Source organism: Aulostomus chinensis, chromosome 20, assembly GCF_037954235.1.
Source record: "Aulostomus chinensis isolate RoL2024-O1b breed Wild chromosome 20, RoL_Achi_v1.0, whole genome shotgun sequence".
NCBI lineage: Eukaryota > Metazoa > Chordata > Actinopteri > Syngnathiformes > Aulostomidae > Aulostomus > Aulostomus chinensis.
The window spans coordinates 16239076-16263106 of NC_141339.1; the positions used below are offsets into that span (position 1 = coordinate 16239076).

Here is a 24031-nt window from a genome sequence, read left to right on the forward strand (position 1 = left end):
TATATATATATTTATATATATATATATATATATAAATAATGTATCTTGCTATATCAACCACTTTATATAGCAATAATACATATGTATTTTGTGTAACTAACATGTCTGTTGTGTATCTGACAGACATGCAGCAAAACAGAAGACATTCTGGGTCTTGGGAAGCACATTGTTCTTTAATAAGTCAGTCAGCTCACATTGTAGAAAAACAAACAAACAAACATATCAAGTTTATTGGTTGAATTGTTAACATGTACATCATAGCGACAAAAAAACGAAAAAGAAGCAGGACGGCAATGTCATCCATAGTTTCATGAGCATATGAACGAGAATCACAAGTTCTGAACGCCTACACACGTTGATAGTCGACTCCTACGATAAAGAATTAACTGGGTTGTATTTTTCAGTGTTTTGTGGTCAAAACGATTGATAAAAAGCATCATCAAAAACGGCAGAATGGCTGTATTATACACGTGGCCGTTTACCAAAAGTATGATGGAACTTGTAACGACTGTGCACCAACTTCAACACAGCACATTTTTCAACATTTGCTCCATATTATTTCAGTAAATTTAACTATTCAAAATGTTTTTTGTTTGTTTTTGGGTTTTAACAAAAATCAACCTTGCAGCGCAGAAGTTCCGCCACCCGCCACGTAACTGCAACGCACAATAGTCCTGTATGCTAGTCGCACCTGTTTCGCGATTGTGGCCCTTGACATCTCCCTCAACAGCGGTAAAATTCAGATAATTTGGGATTTTAAAAAGGACAGTTCACCTCAACCCCCCAAAATTCAGTCAACCTCAGGGGAAGTTTTTTTTTTTTTAAGTCCACATAACTCAGGTTGAGTTTCCCAGGACAAGATATTGAGGAAGTCTTCCAAAAACTGAAGAGACCGGTTTTCAGAAGTACATAATAAAACAATAAACTGTCTCCATAATGCTCGTCCAAAGTAATCCAAGTGTACGGAAGCCTCGACGTGCAACTTTAGGTTTTTGAAAAGTCTGAGTGAACTCTACCTTTAACAATCCCTTTGACCCAGAACACAGGAACCAGGGCCCAGATCAAGAGAAACTACAGCTGTCCTGCCACCATCATCAAAACTGAAGTCTGTCTGACAGCTCACCCGACCTCACTAAGGCGCTTTGTTGGTTTTCCTTTCAATACGTCTCCTGTCTGTACATAGAATGATTGACACGTCTGAAATTACAACTCAGTCGAGAATAAAACGTACAAATAAACATTTCACCATCTCACTCCTCGAAAACTCCAGAGGCGAAATAGTAGCCTGTTTTTTCTTACTCACCATGACTTTCTTCAGCGATAAGAGCCTACTCCCCCGGGACAAAGTGGTCTTCATCAGTGGCGCTCCTTCATCAGTGGCGCTCCATCATCGAGGGCGGTCCTCTTCAGATGTTCCAGTAACAGTAATTGAAATGAAAACGGAAATTAAAGATGCGTTAAAAAAACAAAAAAAACTTGAACCCTCAGGTGTAGCGGTATCGGAAGAAGTCTGAGGAAATTAAGAAGGCCATGATCTTTGTTCGGAACAATGTTCGGTCACATGTCCGGTCACATGTTCCCAGTATTTCACTGCTCTTTAGCCAGATGAGCAATTCACGACGAGTCAAATCCTACTGAGACCTCACTTGATAGTGATGGAAAACAAAAACTGAAGTCGCATTGCAGTTACTAATTTTTTTTTGAGCAGCCAACAATGTTGTTGGTCATTCTGTCTGGATTGTTGTAAAAACCAACAAGGTGGGACATTTTTCTACGTGCTGAACAGTCGCATGATGTTCAAACACAATTTATGCACAAGGGAAACAAAAAGGTTCCATTTAGATGAGGTTCAATAAATGTTTGGATTGACGTTTCATTTGTTCAACATCGAACTTCGACAGTCGAATCAAAGCTCACAGTTGACGAACACTTCCCCCCCCCCCCCTCAAAAACTGTTCTGTCAGAGCTGCTTGTGGGTTACGATCCTGTGCTGTAATAAAGCAATAATATTTACCGGCTGGCAAAACAACATTTCTTCCAGTATCATATTTTGCATGCCGTTCATTTTGAATACACAAATAAGTGACGACAAAGTCAACATGGAAGAATTTGAACCGGGCAGTTTCCGCTTTGAGCTGGCGGATTGATTGTATGGGCGAAAAGACTCGTTTCACCGTTACAATTTGATCCACTTGGTCTGATACCATTTGGAAAGTTACAAAAGTTGCACGATTAAATTATCCACACATCGATCCAGTTGGCAGAGTCCCAACAAGACGCAGTCATCTCAGCCGGCACAAGATTGGTGCGCTCCACCCATCGAGCGTGCACCCCGCCGGCAACACGAAAATGCAGTCACATCCACACGCTTGATGAGCTATGAAAGGCTGAGATATCAACCTGGGGGAGATGAAATCCTTACCGAGGTCTTGAGTGTGAGCAACGCGCATCAGTATGAAAATATGATGCACCACAGCATTAATCGAGTTTTTGTGAATGCCTCTGCAACACGGGCGATGCCACTGCCGTGATTCCGGTTGACAGTCTGTATGAACTAACTTAACAATGCAGATCCTCAAAATAACACCGATGGTCAACGGTCCAGTGTGACAGAAACTTAGCAACAGTCTGAATTCTCCATTACTTTGGTCCTTGGGTTTTGTGGATAATAAAATGTTAAAAACCTCCAAAAAAGCACCACTGAACATCTGTTTCACGCTGCAGCACATCTGAGAATGATGTGATTCTCCTAATTCAGGGACCGGAGTCGCTTAAGCTTCACAAGAAAAAATGAGGAGAAATCACTTCTCATCGCTATTATTTTGCTTCCATCACAAGGTGTGGTTTGTTTGTTGTTCAAATGATACCTGGTTTTATGACTAAACCTATGAACCCTTCCATGCAGTCAAATGCAAAGTTAAAATCACGCTACCTTGGTCCTGTAGAAACATTCTTTATCGATGGATGTATCAATAAACACTTGCTTCTTAGGGAAAAGATCAGTGTGAAACACTACAGAGGTGTGAAACTATAAAGATAACAAAGAACATCTGAAATTTTTTTTTTTATGAAAAATGTATTTCCCATCAAAACATTTTACATACAAAATATTACACATACTAGTATTTTCTTGCTTTTGCAAGTATTTCTCACTAAACAACATGCAGTGATGAACCTTATTACAGTCTCTTGTACAGTCAGAGAAGAGGGCATAAAAAAATGATGTGGCATGATTCACTGTAACAGTCTGTAATTTGGTGAAGTAAAAAACTCCAGTGTGACTCACCAGGGATGTTATTTTGAAATTTTATTGTTGTTTTTTTTCCTTCTATTTTTTTTTTTTTTTGGGTGGATGAACAAATGGGGCTACAGGTAAAGCATGAAGTATAAAACAGCAAAAACGATGACTGAGTGCAGGATATATGGCCAGAATGATCACCGTTACTTACAAATTTAGTGGTGAATTCAGAATGTTTAAAAATAAGACCAAAAAAAAAAAAAAATCCAACAACCTATAATATATCCTTGTCAATGAAATTTTCTAGATTTGATGGATGAGCCTCGTGTTTCACCACAAGCTGCAGCATTTCACATTCCGGACACCTGCAGGAAAAATATGAAATCATTGGGGGTTTTGACAAATACGGGTTTGTTATGATCAAGTTAATATCTAATAATTGCAGATCTTTAGACAAGACACATTAAAACAGTTAACATGTAGACAGACTTTATGTAAACCATCCCATTATAAGCAACTATGTTACTGTGGTAACTGAATTCTTTGTAATCGAGTCCTGAATCAGACAGAATGAGATTAATCTGAGCTAGTCTTAGCATTTTTCTTCAGTGTCTAATGCCTTTAATTTTACTTGCATGAACCCTCAAGAGACATTTTCATCCTGATCAGAGCAGAAAATGAATATATATTAAGGCAGGAAACAAGTTTTAACATGTATTTCTTTCGTTCTACCACTTTCAGTGGTAGAAAAATCAGAAACCAATCGCCACTCCTCTACATCTTGATTCCCTGTTACATCCATCCTGAATGAAAAAAACAGACAAAAGACTTTTACAAACCTTGGATGAAGGAAAAAATAAGAGGGTGAAGGAGATCTTCTTAGAAATACTTTGTGCGGTTGAGAGCTCTCTGTGCAAGCTGGCCGCTCTCATCCGTTATTCTCTCCCAATCCGTTTGGCCCACCACAAAGCCAATAGCGCGCTTTCTATCTGCATCCTTCTGCTCTTCAAGATCGGCCCATCGAACCTTGAAAGAATACAGGAGAACAACCGGGAATCTGTGTCATGAGCAGGAGGTAAGATGATTCGTGCCAAACTATTTCAAAAGGTGTGACTGGTAACATCCTCGCAATGCTTAGGGTTCTTCCATTACCCTTTTCTTTCCTGGCTCAGACATGCGCGTCGCATAGTCGTCAGGCAGCTGAAGGTAGTCCTCCAAGCCTGCCATGTGTTCACTGTCACGCTTCCTCTTCCCACTGCTCCCAAGTCCATCCAACCGGTCTGCAGGAAGTGAAGATTGCTGTTCAGGTCACTTCCGCACTCAAAACTCATCACCCTCACATTTGGTCATCAATGCACTTAGTCGATCTTCATCAAATGTTCTGCTTTTAACTCCGTATATGCGACAACCATCAGAACTGTCTGGCAAAGATCTGTTCTGGGGTAGTTGACTATAAAATATTCATTGCCCGATTCAGATTCAGGTCTGCCCCTGAACTTGGCTTTACATATGTAGACAATGTGTTGGGTCGCACTTTGGCTCTGGTCTCTCAACGCCAAAATAGTAACGTAGAAATGCTGCGAGCGGTGCCGTCACCTGACATCAGTGGGCATTTTTCCAGGATTTTCAATTAGTTTTGAAATCCAGAGGTAGCACAGAAGTAGAATGAAGGCAGTAAGCATCATGAATTTGGTCGATCTTGATTTGCCATCATGACCTTTTTTTTTTTTTTTTTTTTTTTTACATCATTAGATAAGACATAAAAGTAAAAGCTAAAAAGAAATAAATAAATGCGAATACCTACCAAGTTTTGCCTCAGAGGTGTCCATCTCCCATTTGCTTTTTGGAATGTAGCCCTATATTACATAAAGAAAACACTGCAATGGTTAAACATCTTGGAAATACAGGGGGAAGAGGAAGAGAGGAAGGTGAGAAGGGGAGGCTGAAAAGAGAATGATCAAAGGATAAAAGACAAACCACAGGGTGACTAGGGCTGTCACTTTTTCAAAAAAATAGAAAAGAAAAAAGCATTTGAATACTGATGGCCAGCGATGTGCACCTGTCTTTCACCGGAGGGAGCAACACTCATCTTTGTGGCGAACAACGGTACAAATTCTTGCCTGGAGGAGCGTGCGAGGAGCACAGTGCAGGTAACGGATAAGAGCGTGAACAACGCTGGACTGACGTCTGAGTAATGCCGACTTACAGCGTTCCCGGTATGTGTGTTTTTTCCCCCGCCGCGGTTGTTGGTTCAAATCGGCATATCATCGCCTTTTTAAACTAATCGCCTGAGTTGTTCATTTCAGGTTTTTCAGAAAACGCAAAAAACTGGGGACAAAAGATCACTTGGGCAATTATTTTAAGAAGGATTATTGGACTCTGTTGCTGAATGCTGCTATCAAACGCATGACGGCTTTTTTACGAGCTGGTGAGGAGTCAGTTGAGGCTGAACGTTCCCAATAATTTGCAGTCAATTGAAGCCGAACACTCGGTGGCTGTCAGGTCGTCTGTGGAGCCTTGGTTACCTGCGCCCGTTGTAAGCTAATGTGAACCGGTAAACTGCGGGCTTGTCGTTGTGGTTGATGTTAAGACTGCTGCCAAACATGTGTAGCACCCAAAATACTTCCACAGGCTGCTCCTAAAAAATGTTTTGGTGCCATGATTGTCCGCTCAGGACAGCTGTACTTGCTGCTGTCCTCCGCATGCGCCACAAATGAACGTTAGCTTAGCTTCGGTCAAGCTGATGGACGTTTTCGAGCGTCCTCTGCTGCCTAAGAGGGGAGCTATTTCACAATTGTCTAATGAGCTCATGATGACAATACTTTAAAAAGCTTATCAAAGTCTGAAGGCGAACTTGTCACCCCACATTCAATCATTTGAATAAAAAGTGACAGCCCTAACAAATGAGAGGTGAAAGAGATCTGCAAATAATCTAAAAGGGGATTTAATGTCACGGGAGCATGCAAACAGTTTAATGTGGGGCTGCTGTAAAATGAAGGAAACTAATGTGTTCAGATTAAACATTTAATCTCATCTACACGGAGATTAAGGGTCCGGTCAAGCCTGACATTAAGAGGCATCCTGAGCGATGTCATCACAATCTCTACCTACTGCTGTGAATACAATCAGGATACACTGAGGATGCATTTAAATCTGAGGGTCTGGGAAACAAGTGGCCACATCCTTTAAGTAGTAGTGAACTCAAATAGGACCTGGACCACCTCATGAAAGCAGTACTTCTGCCAGTAAGGGTCTCTGCACTTAAGTACATAGTTAAATGTGCCTAAAGCACACAAAAACCCTTTTTTTTTTCTCCAATGGCTGCGTCATGTCTCTGTGACTCCGGAGTGCAGTAAAAAGCAAGCTGTGTTTATTTAGCTTCAAGCAAATGTGCCAAAAATACACGTTTTGAGAGAAATATCACTTTATCCCCCGTTTGAGCAGAATTACATACAGATTCGCTGCTCACTCAGGACGCATCTTAAACCGGTCAAGCATTTCCTTCAAATCCTGCTAATTGCTAACTGCCACCAACCCATGTTTCAAAGAGCAAATGCATCCGATCCTTTCGCTTCTAAAACAGCAGCATCTTTCAGTGTTCTGACTGTCAAACATGTCTGCGTCACTGTTAACTCAGAAATCCTCTAATGTCGATATCTGACCTGCACCTATTTGGCTGGCTAATTGACAACACATCAACGGACAAATTCATTTTGTTGTTCAGATTTTTGCAGACTGCTACACGTCAAAATCATGATTTGCGCTCTTACTCCTGCTTGCGTCCTTTCTATTACAGTCAGGATGGTGTTTATTGATGCAGGAGACAAAATAGTTCAGGCAACTGAAGAACTACAAACTGCAAGGGTGTGAGGGTTTGAGGCAGGAGGGAGTATTCAATTGTGATTTGGCTCAAAATTTTGTAACATTTCTGTAATTCACAAGTCAGACCAATTTAACACATTTGAAGTGCAATTTCAACTTCCAGATGTGATGTTTACTATTAATGCACATCCAACGGTTGTGAGTGACACTTGAGACTATCACCCATTTATGCATCGTGCTGAGATTTAACAGGTTTTCACCACCAATGACACATCATGTCATTTTGTCTCTTCTGATTTCAAATGTATTAGAGTGTGGTTTCTATTAGGACTATTAAGCCTTTAAAACAGTTTGATTTTAAAGCTTGCGTCTCTTAAACAACAAATAGTCAAAAACTAATGCGTAGCAACGTATATGTCTAGAAGTAATGAGGATTTTTCCATACTTTTAATTGTTTTGTTTTGCAAAGTGATACAGATTTTAGGCGGGAACAGCCACCAAAATGCATGCAGTAATAATACAGCAGCCAGATGTTTGTTTCTGGGTTCATCCTCAACATACTGCAGAGAATATGATACATGTACGCTGATACAATTAAGTCCAAACTTCAGCAGAGGAATCCAAAGGCAGAATCTGCTACAGAGAATAGGTGTGGATCGTGAATGTCACAGTGATGCCTCAGCAAAAGGTCTTAAGATTTGATACCAAACATTGAAGCACAGCTGAAAGACACAGCGGACGACCTCTCTAAACATTCAGGAGAACATTGTTCAGGACAAACACAAGAAAAGTATCGGTGGCGAACTACATAAAAAATGTGAAATTTTCATATCCGTTTCATTATGTTGCCATTTAGATTTTGTGTTGATTTTAAAGAGCCCCTGCTCAGCGCGGCACTTTCCAACACAGTATTGTGCTACATCCGTTTAGGAGTGGACAAAAATGCTGGATCCAGTAATGTAAGTACAGCATCTGGTGGTGTACCTAATAAACTGGTAGATGGGTGTATATGGTATGAATGTATGCAAGTTATGGAACCATGTGACATCATGCTCATTATGTTGATTAAAATAAAAAAATAAAATAATTGAAGTGATCTGATATACGGGTATGTGGCAGATGGTTCCTGTACCATATAAACAGATATTTTATTTTGGGAGGAACAGCTGGAACCAATAAGAGCCTCATCTTGAAACGTTCTAAACAACAATCTAAAATATACAAAAGTTTCTGAATTTCAGTTTGGTTTGATAAACAATGGTCAGCAAAAATTAAATACTTGTATAAAGTCCGTCCAAGTCAAATATTTCCTTTTCTTCTGTTGTTGAGCTTCGTACCCTTTCTCTGTGCTCAGCCCAAGTCAGATTTTAAGACGTAGTCCTATCAGTATTTGTGACATCAGACATATTCTAGAAGCTGATCCTGGTAAAACAAAACAAGACAAAAAAAAAACAAAACAAAAAACCTGCACAAAAATAATGTGGAATTTTGCAGCCTCCAAGTCAGTGAGTCAAAGTTTCCTATTCATGTATGAGGGAATTTTAAAAGAGGGAGAAAAGTAGGTGCCATTTTAGGGATTTTAATGAGGCAATTAAACAGATAATCGCATTAGTTCATTCAAGCGTTTCGAGGTTTTCAAGTAAATAAGTTCAATACGATTCCGTCAATTTTCCTTCATGAGGTCTTTTGAGATCTGAGTCACACAGATTATATGTTTAATCATTAGATTAACCACACACTCAATAGACAAACAGTAGTTTTTCTCAACCACTTTACAGTGAGAGAAGCACAAGTTCTCCATCTGACCGCAGACTGGATCATTTATGTGGCCATTAATCTGTCAGCCATTAAGCTGGCTGATTAATGGCTTTATATCATATACATATGCTATAATACTATATACAAGGAGATTTCCATCTGCAGATACATTCAAATTTTCTATGTATTCATGAGGGGTTCTGTTTTTTGGGGATTTTTTTTTAATAACCAAAGACATTTTAAGTGTAGCGGTAGCGACGGCTAAACTCTTCCTACGACACCAGCAAACGTCACAAAAACAATCCCTCTTGAAAACCTCTGCAGAACAAAAAAAATTCTAAGACCTGGTTTGTCCTCGCCAGTCTAAAACACTTGTTAGAACAGAAAGCAGAAAAACATTCATTTCGTATGACTGAAGGTGAGGCAGGTCTGTTGGAAGGGATTATTTCGCAACGGGGCAAGTCTTTCTCCTTTTGGTCAAAAGCTCAAGAAAACATCCAGTAATCCGATCTGGTCTTCAGTTATGTGAACTGCATTTAGGGAAATGTTTCCCTAATAGTGGTAACATAAGAGACTTTCCTTCCTGTTTTAAAAGCAAGCTATAAGCACCACACTCAACTGAGGGGTTCATCACTTGACTTCAAAAACTGCACAACTAATTCCTCTACAGTTTCTTCAGATTTTAACAGTAGAGTTCAACAACATCCTGACACCTGGGTAATTAATAATGGGCTTAGAAAATATGCTCAACCACACAACCGGTAGTCCCGACCAAGCAATGTGATTGGTCAATCAGTGCACCGCGTCCTCATCGTGAAATGTACTATTTGGCCAATGCGAAGCTCACTGTGGAGTTGTTTCTGTGAGCTAATTTTAATGTTGCTTTGCTGGAGTATTTGGTGTGTGTGTGTGTGTGTGTGTGTGTGTGCGCGCGTGTGTGTGTGTTTGTGGGGATGGGATGAGGCTAGACTTTCTTGGCCAACGTTCCACTTGTTTGTGAAACTGTTGCTTACTTGCCTGATTAGTGAAGATAATATAATTGACTCTTAACCGAGTGAACTGAATTCATGAACACACTCAGCAACAACTGAATGTGTTGATAAGTCGTTACCTGGCAAGCTCTTACACAACAAGATTTAAACTTTTTTTTTTCCCGGGTGTTAAACTCAGTTGATACTTTCCTGTGACATGTATGTACGTAACACAGACACACCACTGCTAGCCTAAAAATGCATGTCAAGATGATGGGTGGCGACATCGGTCCAAGGCAAACAGAAAGTACAGCAGATATTTTAGCGTCAACAGCTAGCACAGCAGTTTTGTGTTTGCGTGGCATTTTTGGGGGGTCTAGGAAATGCCACAATCTCTAGAAAGCAGTTTGGCTGGCTAGGACGAGACAGGGTCCTTGTTGCTATGACGTTTCTAAGGGTCAACCTAGCATGAGTGAATGTTTTCCAGGTATTAGTCAGACCACATTTATTTCCAAAGAAACTCAGATAACACTAATTTATTAAGTTGGGAACCAGTGTTTAATTGCAATATTATACTTGAGGGTGTGCTTGACAGTCATTATTGTCTCTTCATTGATGCACACGGCACACATCACTGTCGTAACAATACTGATGGTAAAGACTACCCTCCCGGGTAATACTGCAATTGACAAATATTGTGTTCATTGAAATCTATTTTAGAAGTGAACTTTTACTGATCATGTGCTAATGAGAGACATTTGTAAAAGATTACCCATGTGACATTTTGACAGAAGAAATTTTGAGGTAGATTCAAAGAAGTACTTGAAAATTATGATTTTGTTTCTCCAGGAGGTTTTTTTTTTTTTTTTAATGAAACTAGTTGAGTTCTGCTTTTATTTGTGTTTGTGTGTGTGCGTGTGTGTATGCATGTGTACCTTACAATAACAGTTAAACTAAACGAAGCAGAATGTTGCAGTCTAACAATGAAAGTTGAGTACATGTAAAATTCTGAAAGTTACAGAGCAGTAATTTAATTCTGGGCCAACGTCACTGATGTCTTCACTTTCTACTGCTTCCCTGTTTTGATCTGTTCTGCTCCTCCTTATTGTTCCCGTTAATGATAATTCCTTAAACACTGCTTCTACATTACTGATAAAAAAAACAAAACCTGTCCTCTAAACTTAACTGGACAACTGAGTGAAACAAAAAAAAAAATATGTGAAGAGAGTAATAACTATATTAGTGGACATTCTTTGTGTTGTAGATGAGTATACAAAAGGAGAATAATGACTATCAACTACATGAAAAAATGTCAGCTTTTCATGTCCTACCAGATCACCCTCTTCTTCCTCCTCTCGCTTTGGTTCTTTGGGCTCATCGTCAGGATTGAAGTCTTCCATTTCAACCTAATAACAGAAGTTATATATAAATATATGTGTTAAGTACGGCTAATGATTCAAGACTAAATGGCGCACTATTGTTGAGGAGTTGGAGTGCTACACCGAACTCTCACAGCACGTTAATAGTTTAACACATACACAATTCTCCCTCCCCTTATTTCCTTCCATCTCTCTGTCATCATTAATGCAATTAAAAAAAAAATATTAAGAAAGAGAAAAGAGATAACTTGAAGTCGTGAAGAACTAACCTCTTCTATAGCAGCATCCTGAAGCAGGGACCGGACATCTAAGCGCACCATATGACGGGGCGATGACTCCCAGTTTTTGGACATCTGTTGATAGAATTCATTAACCACTATGACACACCGCACTAATAAACATTACATTCTTCTGACAAATTCAAATTGCAAGGCCGCCAACATTTCTTACGGACCTTCATTATATCTTTAAGCGTTCGCCCGTGGACGTTTCTCTTCGCACAAGTCTGAGTGTCCGCAGTGATTTCAGCAATATACACCTTGCAAGAAAAAAGAAAAACTCTTTAGTTTTGGGCAAACTGGGGCAGTGCTTTGTGCCCCCTCCCGTGAATAAACAACTCACCTCGAAGCCTTTTGTTTTGGCTGCACTCCAGAACTGATCAAAATGTTTAACCCTGTCATTAATAGTGTCTAATATGATGAAGGGGAAAAAGCCATCATCCAGAGTCTTCTTAAATGTTTTGAGCATGCTGCTCCGGTAGGTATCTTCCATCTCTGGCTCGTACTCGTATTCAAGAACCTACAGGACACATGATCTTTTGTTAGACTGTTGTTTATGTGTAAGATAATAACAGTGAGATTGGAGGTTGAAGTTTTCAACTGTGAATCCAAGTATCTGCCTTGTCCCACTCACCTTGTTTTTGACCCTCTTCCCTGTGTCTGGGTCTTTCTCCACTTTCTCAACCTCAGTCATGAAATAGTCGTCTAAAACAAGAACTCTCGGAGGGGCACCACCACAGTCAACTTCCTTATCCTGGATATGTAAACAAGATAGAAATTTCCAAATGTTTAGTTCCTTTACCACATAAGTCAATATTAATGATTGGACTGGGTTGTTGTTTTTTTTCTTTGTTTGTATATAATATATATATGCTTTTTTTTTTTTTTTTTTTAACTATGACACAACTCACCCGTATGAGCTTAGCAACATGGCTCTTTCCACTCCCTGGAAGGCCTCTCATTATGATGACAATCTGTCATAAAATAGGACTCCTGTGAGCACTCCATATTAAATTATTAGACAAGAATGATGTTTAGGCTGAAAATATTGTCGAAACAATTAGTACCCTTTCAGGCCTCGATAGTCGGCCAGGTGGTTTGAGGATATCATCTACGTTCTTGATTTCTGGCTTCTTCTCAACTGGCAGGGGTGGCTGTGGTGGAGGTGGAAGAGGCGGTGCAGTGGAGGGTGCTCGGTCTTCTGGGTAACTTCTTCTGTCCACTGTATGATAGTTTTTGCAATTCATGTTTCTAAATTGCGGTTTTCCTGATCATACACTATTTAATGCAAGACTTCACCCGAAGTTTTTTTTTTTGTAACTTACTAGTAGGTGTCGTGAGCTTCCTAAGACATTTAAAGGCTGTGTCACTTCTTTTTGACCTCAGAATGCAGAAAGAGCAGGCACATTTGTTTAGTTTGAAGCTGATGGCGCCCCCTGACTACTGACTATAAACACCAAACTGTCCAAAAACATCTGCATACAATCTCTCAAACTCATCATCCAGTCAGTCCAATCCACATGATTTTAAAGTAGCTGTATGCTCAGTAACGAAATATACTCTGTAATACAAACCAACTGTGACCCCTCAGTTTGTGTGCTTGACCTAGCTAGCACATTCAGTTGAACCAACTCACTTGTGCTCGTCCGTGCTTGTTTATTTTGAGCTCAAATAAAAGTTTTTTCTGGGTTACTGCTCATTCAGCTACCCTAAGAAGACAAAGATTACACATCAGTTTCAAACTTAATGTAGCTGTCCAACTCTTTCTGCATTCCAGAGTCACTGAGAAGCGATGCAGGAGCATAAAAAGTCTGCATGAGCTCAAGAAACCAATCTGTGAGTACTTGAAAGGCAAAATGCACTTCAGTATCACTTTCGAATTATTGTTCCACTAATATCAGTGTAATATCCCCATCATGTAACACAGCCAATTTCAGAAACAACAGCGACATTAATGTTACAACAGCATGTGAATAAATATCTGTTGATTGACATAAGACCAAACATACTGTAAGGTGAGGGGCTGTGGCTGTAGCGCTCAGGGCCAACGCGGTCGAGTCCAGTGCGTTCATACAGGGGTCTGTCATAGCCAGGTCGTCCGTAATTATCATCTCGATCCCGACTGCCACTTCGATCCCTGTCTCGAAGATCCCTTTCTCTTTCCCTGTATCCTGAGCGAGGAGCCAGCGGAGATCTACACAGAGTGAAAAGGGAATTTTTCGTTTCTTCAAAACAGATTCTTGATTTACAACTGGCACACACTGATGAATTATCACAGTGCATGACACAATGTGATATACCTTTCTTCAACCAAGGACTGTGTGCTTGGATTCAAAACAAACAAATAGAAAACAATATTACATATATACAGAGGCAGAACAGGTCCTTATCGTTTGGAAAAAAGGGTGTCATGCCCAAAGAGGATATATTACCTGTCATCTCTTTCTCTTGGGGGATAGCGCTCCCTCTCAAATCTTTCTCTTTCATAGTCAGGCAGTTTTTCTCTGAAGAACTCCCTTTCTCTACTGTACTCTCGAATGTCCAAGTAAGGATCTGGTCGTCTATCATAATATGGGTCTCTGGCATAAGGATCTCTAGGACCAAGAGGTTCTACAAGAATAGAAGAATACATTCATATAATTAGGCAGAAATGTGCAAAAGCAAGCTCTGATTAAGTGAAAGATCAGCTTTTCCAGTTTTAAGCTCACCCTTTTCATAGCCCCTGTCTGAGGGTATTGGGTCAGGCCTCAAAACAATTCTCTCACCATAAGAGATCCGCTCAACAGTGGCACCAGGCTCTAAAACATTTAGGAGGTCAGAGTCATCAACATTAACCTGAAAATTCGCTGGTTTCATCTGTTAAAATTATTATGGACTCTATGTTCGTCTTAGCTGGTTGTACCATGTCCATGCCCATAATCCACCGTTTTAGGAATCACTGATGGTACAGATGCAGCAGGAAGCGACGGCTGGTAATCTGCAGCGACAGGTTTGGTATCCCAAGACAGAGTTTCATTTGGAGCTACCTGAGCTGCTGCAGTCATGCCCTAAGAGGGATAGATTGAATATGACAGGTCTGTTGATTTATTACGTGAATAATTTTGGAAATGTGTGGCAAATAAGCACGAACCCTAACTATCTTAAAGGTTTGCTTGTCGATTAGCCACAAAAGCCACATGGCCAACATCGTTTGAACCTTAATCGCCCTCAACTGCACTCCAAAATAAATAAAAAAAAATAGTGTAACTTCGTATCAACCTTCAGCACGTTCCTGACATCTGGTGGGATTTCCAAACCCAGAAGACCAGCAGGAAGCTCAGATAGAACATCAGTTGGTGCAGGCTGAGGTTCAGTACCCAGGGTCTTCCCCTCTTGCATTTCCCTGAATAGCCAAAAATTAAATTAGAAATTAATTTGACTAAGTAGGGAAACTAGGTGGCACAACAAAGTAACCAAAACAAGACACCAGTTGCTGCTCATGTGAATGCTGGCCAGATTAAGCAGATTAAAATGTCTAATTTTCCATCAATTTCAGTTATATTGCATTGGGGCAGAAAATCTGCCTGAGAATGTCTCAACTAAAGATATAAATACAACAATATCTGCATGGTTAGATGACATTTAAGATGACTCAGAATGTGATATTGGTAAACAGATGAGGTCATGTAGTAATCAATGACTGAGGTCTAGAAATTACCTTATCAGTTTAAGCTCTTGAGCAGCCTTTAAAATTATTTCATGTTGACGTTGGGAGAGAGCGAGTACATTTGCTCCCTGGGATGCTGGTTCAGCAGAACTCTCTGGCAAGTTTGTGACTGGGTCAGATGTGGGTGGTGGTATATCCAAAGGAGGCTCTTCCCTTCTGTCCTCATAATGGGGTCTGCGATCTTCATAGTCAGGAGGATACATTCTCTCTGTTGGAGGAAGTCTTGAAGGCCTGTCCCATTCTGAAGGGGTTGGTTGTGGTGGTTCTTGCCGATAAGGGGGCTCATCCCTGTACTCACGAATTCTAATTTCTCCTCTACCTCGGTTATGTTCATCATATGTATAAGGGTGACCTCTTTCTCTTTCCTCAAGCCAGTGGCCTTCTCTGTAGTGCTCTGGTGGTGGCAAGCGGGGCGGGTAGTCCCTGTCAGGTGGGGGATGCTCTCTATCCCATTCAGACTCATGGTACTTGGCCTCATGGCGATAGTCATCAGGAGGATATTCCCGTGATGGCCGCCAGCGATACCCATCTTCTCCATGACCATAATCCTCAACATAAACGTCACTATAATCCTCTTCGAATTCCCCATGAGTTGCACCTGGCCGCCACATGCCTCTACCCATTCCACGACCCATAGGTCTCCTCATTCCTCCTCTGTCTATCAACTCGTGTGGAGGCATTGGAGGACCTCTACCATGAGGTGGCTCCCATCCTCTTTCCCTCTCCATTTGTTCATCATACAATGGCTCCCCCATAGGATCCATCATTTCACGTGGCGGTGGCTGTGGCACACGGCGCCTGCCTCTTCCTACATCAGGATGCATCGGATAGTTATGAGAGTCATATTCATGATACACAGGAGGCCCTTCTGGATCCACTCCAGCATTACTTTCATCCATTTCCCGGCCTAATGACTCCATTGGTCCATGTCCAGGGTGAGGGGGGCGTCCTCGTCCTTGGTGCATAAAATTAGAAGAACCACGTGGTGGTCGACCTCTACCAGGCGGGAATGGGGGTCTTATGCCCCTCATCGGCGGTCTTCTATCTTCCCAGTAAGCATCCCCCTCCTCTGAGTATTCAGCTGACTCAGGTTCTTCCCAATGCCTGTCCATTGGTTCTCCTCTTCCCATGGGTGGACCACCTCTACCCATGGGTGGACCACCTCTACCCATGGGCAGACCACCTCTTCCCATGGGCGGACCTCCTCTGACCATAGGTGGGCCCCCTCTGACCATAGGCGGGCCCCCTCTGACCATGGGCGGACCCCCTCTACCCATGGGCGGACCCCCTCTACCCATAGGTGGACCGCCACGTCCCATTGGTGGACCACCGCGACCCATTCGTGGACCGCCACGTCCCATTAGTGGAGCACCTCGTACCATTGGTGGACCACCTCGTCCCATTGGTGGACCACCTCGTCCCATATGAGGCCCTCCCCTCATCATTGGGTGTCCTCCTCTACCCATGCCAAGCCCCCCTACGGGCTCTTCATAATACTCTTCTTCTGTTGTGAAGTGATCCTCTTCTGGCATCCATATTTCCTCAGAAGGTACCTCTGATTCTTCACCTCCAAACTCCTCATAAGAAGGATCTTGCCAGTGACACTCCTCCTGCTCCTCTGCCATTAAGTTCTCTTCAGGTGGCATGTATTCATAAGGCATTTTGCCTGCGTCCTCCCCGTGTGGTCCAGTGTTTGAACCTCTGAACTCTCCACGTCCCATCTGCCCACGTCCTCGTCCACGTTCAGGAACAGGTACGGGGGCCTGGCCTCGTCCCCTTCCAAGGGGAGGCCTCGGAGGTTCTGGTCTTAAATGCATTTGACCAGAAGCTTGTGGCTCCTGGTGGATTTCAGGGGGCTTTAGGACCACTGGGGGTTTGTTGGTATTTGTCAATGGTCCATCAGGTTTAAGATAATTTTGTGAATTGGTATCTTTTGATGACACAAGAGATGATACAGTTAAAGATGGCTTCTCATTAACAGGTTTGGGTTTGTCGCCATTGTCAGAAGCATTTTTATCATCAGATTTCTCAGGCACAGAGTCTGTTTTTAAGGTTTGAGGAATAGGGTCATTTTGAATAAAAAAACCATCTGCTCCGAGCATATTGTCATCTGTCAAGTCATCAGCATTGGTCTTAGCACTGGATTCTGAGTCACTCTTTTCATTTTCAGTTTTTGGCTGCCCCGCTGATTTTCCTGGGGTCTTGGAATCAACACTGGCATTTTTTTGCATGGCTGATTCTGCCTGAGGTTGGGGAACTTGCTGTTGTTTTTGCTGGGGCACAGGTGGGTGGTGGCCAGTGAGCCTTGGAGATTGTTCAAATCTAGGCGGCCCAAATCGTGGTTGATTTGGCCTGGGATGATCGAATCTGGGAGGACCATCAAAGCGCTGCCTTGGTTGGTCAAATCTGGGGGGACCATCGAAGCGCTGTGGTGGCTGATCAAACCTCGGAAGACCATCAAAGCGCTGTGGTGGTTGATCAAACCTCGGAGGACCGTTGAATCGCTGTGGTGGCTGATCAAACCTCGGAGGACCGTCAAACCGCTGCGATGGCGGATCAAACCTTGGTGGACCATCGAATCTTTGTTGAGGCTGGTCAAATCTAGGGATGTTTCCTCTGATAAGAAAACCAAAAGTGAACAAAACAATTAGAAGAAGCTTTCTATTTGTCATTCCACAACTGAAAAATGAACTGATGCACATTCTTATTCTTCCTATATTCTATATTTGCGAAAGTCTTTTATAGTAGGCTGCTGTTCTGAGTCTACAACTATCTTTTAAAAATATATAAAGAATAGCCTAGATAAGGATCCTTTGGAATGTTTAGGACTGGTTTTCTTTTAAGTAAATTTTTCAACACCATCCGAATCCAAATACTCCCAACTAATTATATCAAACATTTCAGCAGATCTCATAAAAATAAAATTAACATTGGCACAACCCCTTGAAACCTTCAGTACTGACCGAGGACCTTGACTGCTGTTGAAGCTTGGTGGTTGGACATTAGGGGGGCACGGAGGTCTGGCTCCTGTGGCCGCAGGACCACCTCCTCTCACCGGGGGTCCACTGGGTGGAGCAGGCAGTGGAACCTGGAGTCTAGGCCCAACAGCAACTGGGGACTGCTGCAAACTTGGATTTACTGGCTGCTGCTGCATTTGCATGTCTGTTCCAGGGTAAACACCATATTGTCCCATACTCCCACTATTATACTGGCTCGCTGGGTACGGCACCATGGCAGTTAGGGAAGCTATACGTTCTTGAATATGGGAATTGGTGGCGTTCATCTGCTCCTGCCATTGCTTCCACTGATTCTCATAGTCTTGCAACTGATCTTTATGGGGATACGTCTGGAACTGCTCATACCAAAGGATGAATGTGCGCTCCCAGTCCTGGTATAATGGAGTGAACTGCTGCTTTTGCATTTCATAATGCCTCAGTTGCATTTCCGTGGACAATGACTGCAACAAACAACATTAAGCAGAAGATGCAAAGTACATTCACGTCATCAATTTGCCACTCACCAGGGCATTTTTTCCAACTATTTTATAACCTGGATCTCTATATTACACCATGTTTTATCTACCTGTAGGTTTGCAGGTTGCTGAAGCAGCTTCTGGTAGTGTTCCAGGATCTGCTGAAGTTTTTCATGCTGTTGCATGAGAGCCTGATAATGTAAACCTGCTCTCTGCTGCTGCACCTGCTGCCACTGTGCTGCTGCAGCCTGTAACTGCTGGAGACGGGCAGCTTCCTCTGGGTCTTGTGGAATATCAGTCTTTAACACAGAAACATGAAAGGTTTGGAGCATTGATTTTAAATTCATAAATATTATTTCTGCCTGTGAACATTTAATGAAAGGGCTGTCAAATATTTGGAGATGAAGGCAAGGAACATGTAAAAACATTTCTACAAGAACTGATGCACATGTGGTTTTCCAATCTGAACTGAGTTCTCATTGTTTCCATTGAATCAACTGATGCATTTAGGCTGTTTAAACTTGTGCATTTTGTAACACTGAAAAAAAAATCTACCTCAAATCAGCGAAGTCAAGTTGTCTAAATCTTTGGTACAGAGGAAAAACCTTGGTTAAGGTATTGAAATGGCCATAGAAAAACACTCAAGCATATAGGATGACTAAAATAAATGGGGAGAGTTCATTGTCCTGCATTCACAAAATGTTCCTGCACACACATTCGTTCTTACAGACGATAGGATTTCTTTTACACACAACAGATGTTAGGACTGAGAAGTAACACATTACTTCTTATCTGGGAGACTTAAATTGTTCCATATCGTGTAAGAACTATTTGTGCTTAAGAACTTTGATATTAGAGCCTGGACAATAAACAGTCTCTTCATCAGGGAACGAGAGGTGATGATGGGATGAACAAATTGTGGCATGGCAGCAATCAAAGGATTTGGGAGTAAATATCTGGGGACATGATGATGAGGTGGTAGTGTGACTTACAGTGTCTGTTAATGTAGGGGATTTTCTTACATTTTCACTCTGTAAATTTGAGCAAACAAAAAATATTTAGACTGAGTGATAACTTTTTATGTCAGGAAAGAAATGGCAAATATCTTCCAAAAGTGAATACGTTGGATTACAAAAATGATCAAGACTTAATACCAGTTTTCCTTTCCACATTTTATGATTACTAAGGCCAATGTCAAATGGCAATATCAACTCACACCTCTATGGTATCTAATTTCTGAATGAAAACGATCCTGCTGAATTCCCATTGGGGACATGAGCTGCATCAAGAAATCTCAAATACATTTCTCCCCTCAACCAAAAAAATCCAGGTAAACAGAGGTGGAGGAGCAGGAACTGAAAATATGGGAAAACCCTAATGGGCACCAGGGCCTGCACCCTTGAGCACTTAGGGATCTGAGGCAATTTTTACAACCTTTAAGTGTACCCCAACTTTAACAGCCAAAAAGTTTCACTTACTTAAAGAGAATATTCAAATGTTTGTTTTGTTGTCATGGTTTTCTTTTTAAAACCTGCATTTCTGATAATGTGACAGTGATGCTCTTAATTTTCACAGCGGCTGTACTTCAGCTACAACAATCAAGTTTTCATTCTAACACCCACACACCTAACCTTTTAGGTACGCTTACCTCAGGGGGTGGTGGTGGTACTGGTGGTTCTTCTTTTGGAGGGGGTGGAGGAGGTGCGTTTTTTGGTGGTTCTAATGGAGGAGGAGGTGGTACTGCTTGACCCTTGGGTGGTGGCTGGGGAGTAGGGCCGATCCCATCTTTTTGATTCTGTTTGGCTTTCTCTTGCTTTAATTTCTGTAGATTCTGAAGATGCTGTTTGTACCAAAGTTGCTGTTGCTCCTGGGTGAAAAGTACACAAGGAAACATTTTCTTTTCACTTCCTGAACCCACTAAGAGGATAGTAGTCAAGAACAAATATTTTGTCACCTTTGAAACCATACTAAAGGTAAAATGCTGAAAGTTGCTGACTATGGTAACAAATTTCTGTTCTTGTTTTTATGCTATGTTTATGAAATCTTTCTAATACCCCACCTGTCTTGAGATCTCTATAGATTAAGTTACTGGAAGGAAGAAGGAGAGTTAGAGGCCTTTTCTCCAGTGTTAGAGGAGCACTTCTTCAAAATCGGTGCCCAAAGGAGACTCAAACATTGAATCGTCAGAGTAACTTCACATTTCACTGAAATCACGCTCAGTCAAGTGTTTTCGCAGTCAACATTTTGAATGTTATTTCAACAGTTTTTCATCAAAAATTTACAAAGTGGAAGTGAAAATCCTCCATTGTTCCCCCATCAGTCAGGATTCCACTTCCCCGGAGTTAAGAGGGATACGATGTAAACAAGCAGCAGCAGAACGAGCCCCCAGTGAACCAGCTGGGAGGAGAGACTTAAAATGTATCTGCCAGCAGGTCACCGTAAGTTGCACTTAGGCTATAAAACATAGAACCTGAATTGTTTTATTCAGTGTTTGTAGATTATTGAGCATACTGGATATATAAGGCTAGGATTATATCGAGCAGTGTATTTTACAGTTTTCCAACACATATTTTGTGAAGTTTTGCTGTTGCTACAACTAACAAGTAGTTGGCTTGGCATCAGCATCGCCGGTTCGTTTACAAATCAAGCGGACACCTTCACCGTGCCAACCAATCAATTAATTACCTGAATCTGTCTGGTCAAAGTGGAGAAGTGTGCAGCCTCCCTTCTTCCCAGCTGTCACTATGAAGGTACGATTCATTAGGGATGCCCTGATGCAATATTCTCAGTTCAACCCTAACCTAAACAGTGGGATCCAATATTGGTGAAAATGCACCCCATCAACTAATACAGGGTGATTAGTTTGAGGGGTGGGGCTACAGGATGTGTGATGTCACAACACCTACCCAAGTAGTCTCTGATTTTGGTCTAAGAGTTCTCACACTGATCACCTCATTCCAACATTAATCTCTGTTGGTATCTGACACTGAGGTGATATTCCACCAAAATCCTGACCGCACACGTCAGTCATCACTGAATGAGTGTAATTTCCGACAAAAAAAAAAAAATCCCAGGACCCAGTCTGTCATTCTAATGGTCATCTCACGCTCTCTGCTCCCTGAGAATCAACTCTTTCATGTCAGTGACACATTTTCTTAAGGCACCAGCATTACACAGGCTAAGTTTGGTAAACAGAGTAACTTGGACTGACGACGGTTAGTGTAAACCTGGCCTGCAGGTGAAGCAGAGTTAGGGTCTGGTGCAGGTTAATTTAAGGTGAGGGGGGGGGACACATGGTGAAAGGGACATAGAAGTTGACACGCCAGTAGACCTGTAAGCTACTTTGCTACTCTCGTTAGTTTTTAACTCTAAATGGCTGTTTGGACCTGTTTACTCTACAAATATGCAGATGTATTTATTTTACACTGTTTAGCCATCCCTTGTCTTCACCTTATTCCTATAAAGGGGGGGGGGGGGCTGGAGCCTATCCCAGCGTCAACGGGCGAGAGGCGGGGTTCACCCTGGACAGGTCGCCAGTCCATCACAACCATTCACACTCACATTCATACCTACGGTCAGTTTAGAGTATCTATTAGTCTAGTCCCCAATTGCATGTCTTTGGATGGTGGGAAGAATCTGGAGTACCAGAGAGAACCCACACAGGAAAACAGGGAGAACATGCAAACTCCACACAGAAAGATTCCGTGCTCGAGCCGGGACTCGAACGGAACCTTCTTGCTGTGAGGCGACAGTGCTGACCACTGCATCACCGTGCAGTTATATGTGCATATAAATGTTACCTGCAAATGCAAAGCTTTTTCGTCCTCTTTCGTTGATGAATCGCTTGTTTTCGTCTCGTTGTTTTTAGCAGCGCTGCTATCCGGGGGTTTTGATAGCGGGGGTTCAGGAGGCGGAGGAGCCGGGTGAGGCTCCTTAGGATGCGGCGGTGGCGGCGGAGGAGGCTGTGCGTGGTCCGGCTTAGCACCAGGGCCCCTAACCGGCTGAGAGGTAGGTTCGTCTTGTTTGAAGTAAGACTGACCTCCGACACCACCATCTAAATGTCCCGGTTCCTCTGTTTGCCACGAGGGTCCTGAAAACCCTCCCGAGTGTCCACCGCCGTAGTTTCCAGTAGAGGTACCGTGTTGTAACACCGACTGGAGCTGTTTCTGGTGTAGCATCTGAAGCTGCTGCATCTGCTGTAAGTGTTGCTCCTGTAGACTTGAGAACAGGGATCCGCCGGATGAGGCCTCGAAGCCTCCGAAACCTCCTGCCTGACCAGCGTGGCCTCCAACTGGCTGCTTTCGTGGCCCAGACCCTGCTCCATAGTTCTGCGATGGAGGTGCACCATAGTTTCCCCAGGAAGGAAACATTGTTGGAGCACAATATGAGGTGCTCAGCCTTTGTGCTCACAGTCACCGGGCGCTGGGGGCTAACAATGCTAACCGATAGACCGAGCTAGCTAAAACCATTAGCTACATTGTAGTTTCCAGACCGGCCTCGGCCTCAATGAGACATTTATCACCCCTGCAGTACAGGACGGCTATCGGTAAAAGAAAGAAATATCTACATTTAATCTGAAATTAGATGAGAAAACGTCAGCAGACAGTAGTGTGGAATGGCTGCCGCTGCTACAGTGAACCTGATGACGGAAACACATCATAACGCGTCATTGAATGATGACTTCCGGTAACAGTTGTTGGTCGGCCCAAATAATTTATTTATCTAAAATATATACACAATTGTGTGACAACGATAATAATCTTATTATTTTTCTACGTATTTCGAACATTAATTAGCATAGCTGAATTAGCCCTGTATCATGACCTGTATTACTAAAACAATCTAATCACATACAATCGTTTTTTAGGTGTTCAAAGAGGATTTATGATGCTGATTTCATTTACTTTGATTCTACTTGTAAAGCTTTGCACAAAATTCAGTCCATCAATTTAAGCGGTGGGTCTATGGTTCTACCACAAGAGGGAGACATTTACATAGACATTTCTGCTCAAGAGGGAACCATAGTTGGGTTATAAAAACAATAACAACAATAGTAACAATAATAATGATGATGCGCAATTGAATCAACTTTACTGTTCTTGTTTCTAAATAAATTTACATGTACATTACAGCAGTAGATTTGATATGAACCACTCAGAAAGTCAGATTTGAGACGTGAGTTCCATTTACAGTGCTTTGTTGTCACAGACCAACTGTGTGAGTTCAGAGCGTTTAGGGTCGTGGGGAGAACAGCAGGAGGTAAAAGACCAGTGACTTTAGGTTGCCCTTGAGGTCTGATACACATAAGAGTATTTTTTCTTCTTAAGATCACCAGTAAATCTGTATTAATTTTGACCAGAACCACTTAAAAAGAATCGTTAAAGCGGATTAATCAAGCCCGCCCTGT

The 24031-nt window shown here is 42.0% G+C and overlaps 1 protein-coding gene across 6 annotated transcripts; it reads right to left on the reverse strand.

The window, feature by feature from the left end:
- Positions 1-132: 132 nt before the first annotated feature.
- Positions 133-23257, reverse strand: ylpm1 (YLP motif containing 1). Of its 6 annotated transcripts, XM_086188751.1 has the most exons (23): positions 22425-23256; positions 20273-20491; positions 19617-19655; positions 18735-18923; positions 18116-18609; positions 15144-17768; positions 14705-14828; positions 14349-14493; positions 14155-14244; positions 13879-14056; positions 13747-13770; positions 13456-13640; positions 12514-12668; positions 12358-12420; positions 12081-12200; positions 11790-11966; positions 11623-11706; positions 11438-11521; positions 11121-11195; positions 5043-5094; positions 4391-4518; positions 4078-4264; positions 1428-3603 (listed from the first exon to the last, which is right to left on the reverse strand). In XM_086188751.1, the coding sequence occupies exons 1-22, from the start codon at positions 22992-22994 to the stop codon at positions 4118-4120; spliced, it is 5967 nt and encodes a 1988-aa protein (XP_086044877.1). In that variant the 5' UTR covers positions 22995-23256; the 3' UTR covers positions 1428-3603; positions 4078-4117. The 6 variants fall into 6 exon arrangements, 5 of the variants coding, with proteins under 5 accessions (XP_086044881.1, XP_086044877.1, XP_086044879.1 ...); XM_086188753.1 differs by lacking the exon at positions 19617-19655; XM_086188752.1 differs by lacking the exon at positions 13747-13770 and having other exon boundaries at positions 1429-3603.
- Between the last annotated feature and the right edge of the window lie 774 nt (positions 23258-24031).

Excerpts from the sequence above, each read along its gene's own strand:
- ylpm1 (XM_086188751.1), bottom strand. The coding sequence starts at position 22,994 with ATGTTTCCTTCCTGGGGAAACTATGGTGCACCTCCATCGCAGAACTAT. Across the intron at positions 14,245-14,348 it reads GGATTATGGGCATGGACATG|AGCCTGGTGCCACTGTTGAG; the intron begins GTACAACCAGCT and ends TAAATGTTTTAG. Across the intron at positions 11,522-11,622 it reads CGCTTAAAGATATAATGAAG|ATGTCCAAAAACTGGGAGTC; the intron begins GTCCGTAAGAAA and ends TTCTATCAACAG.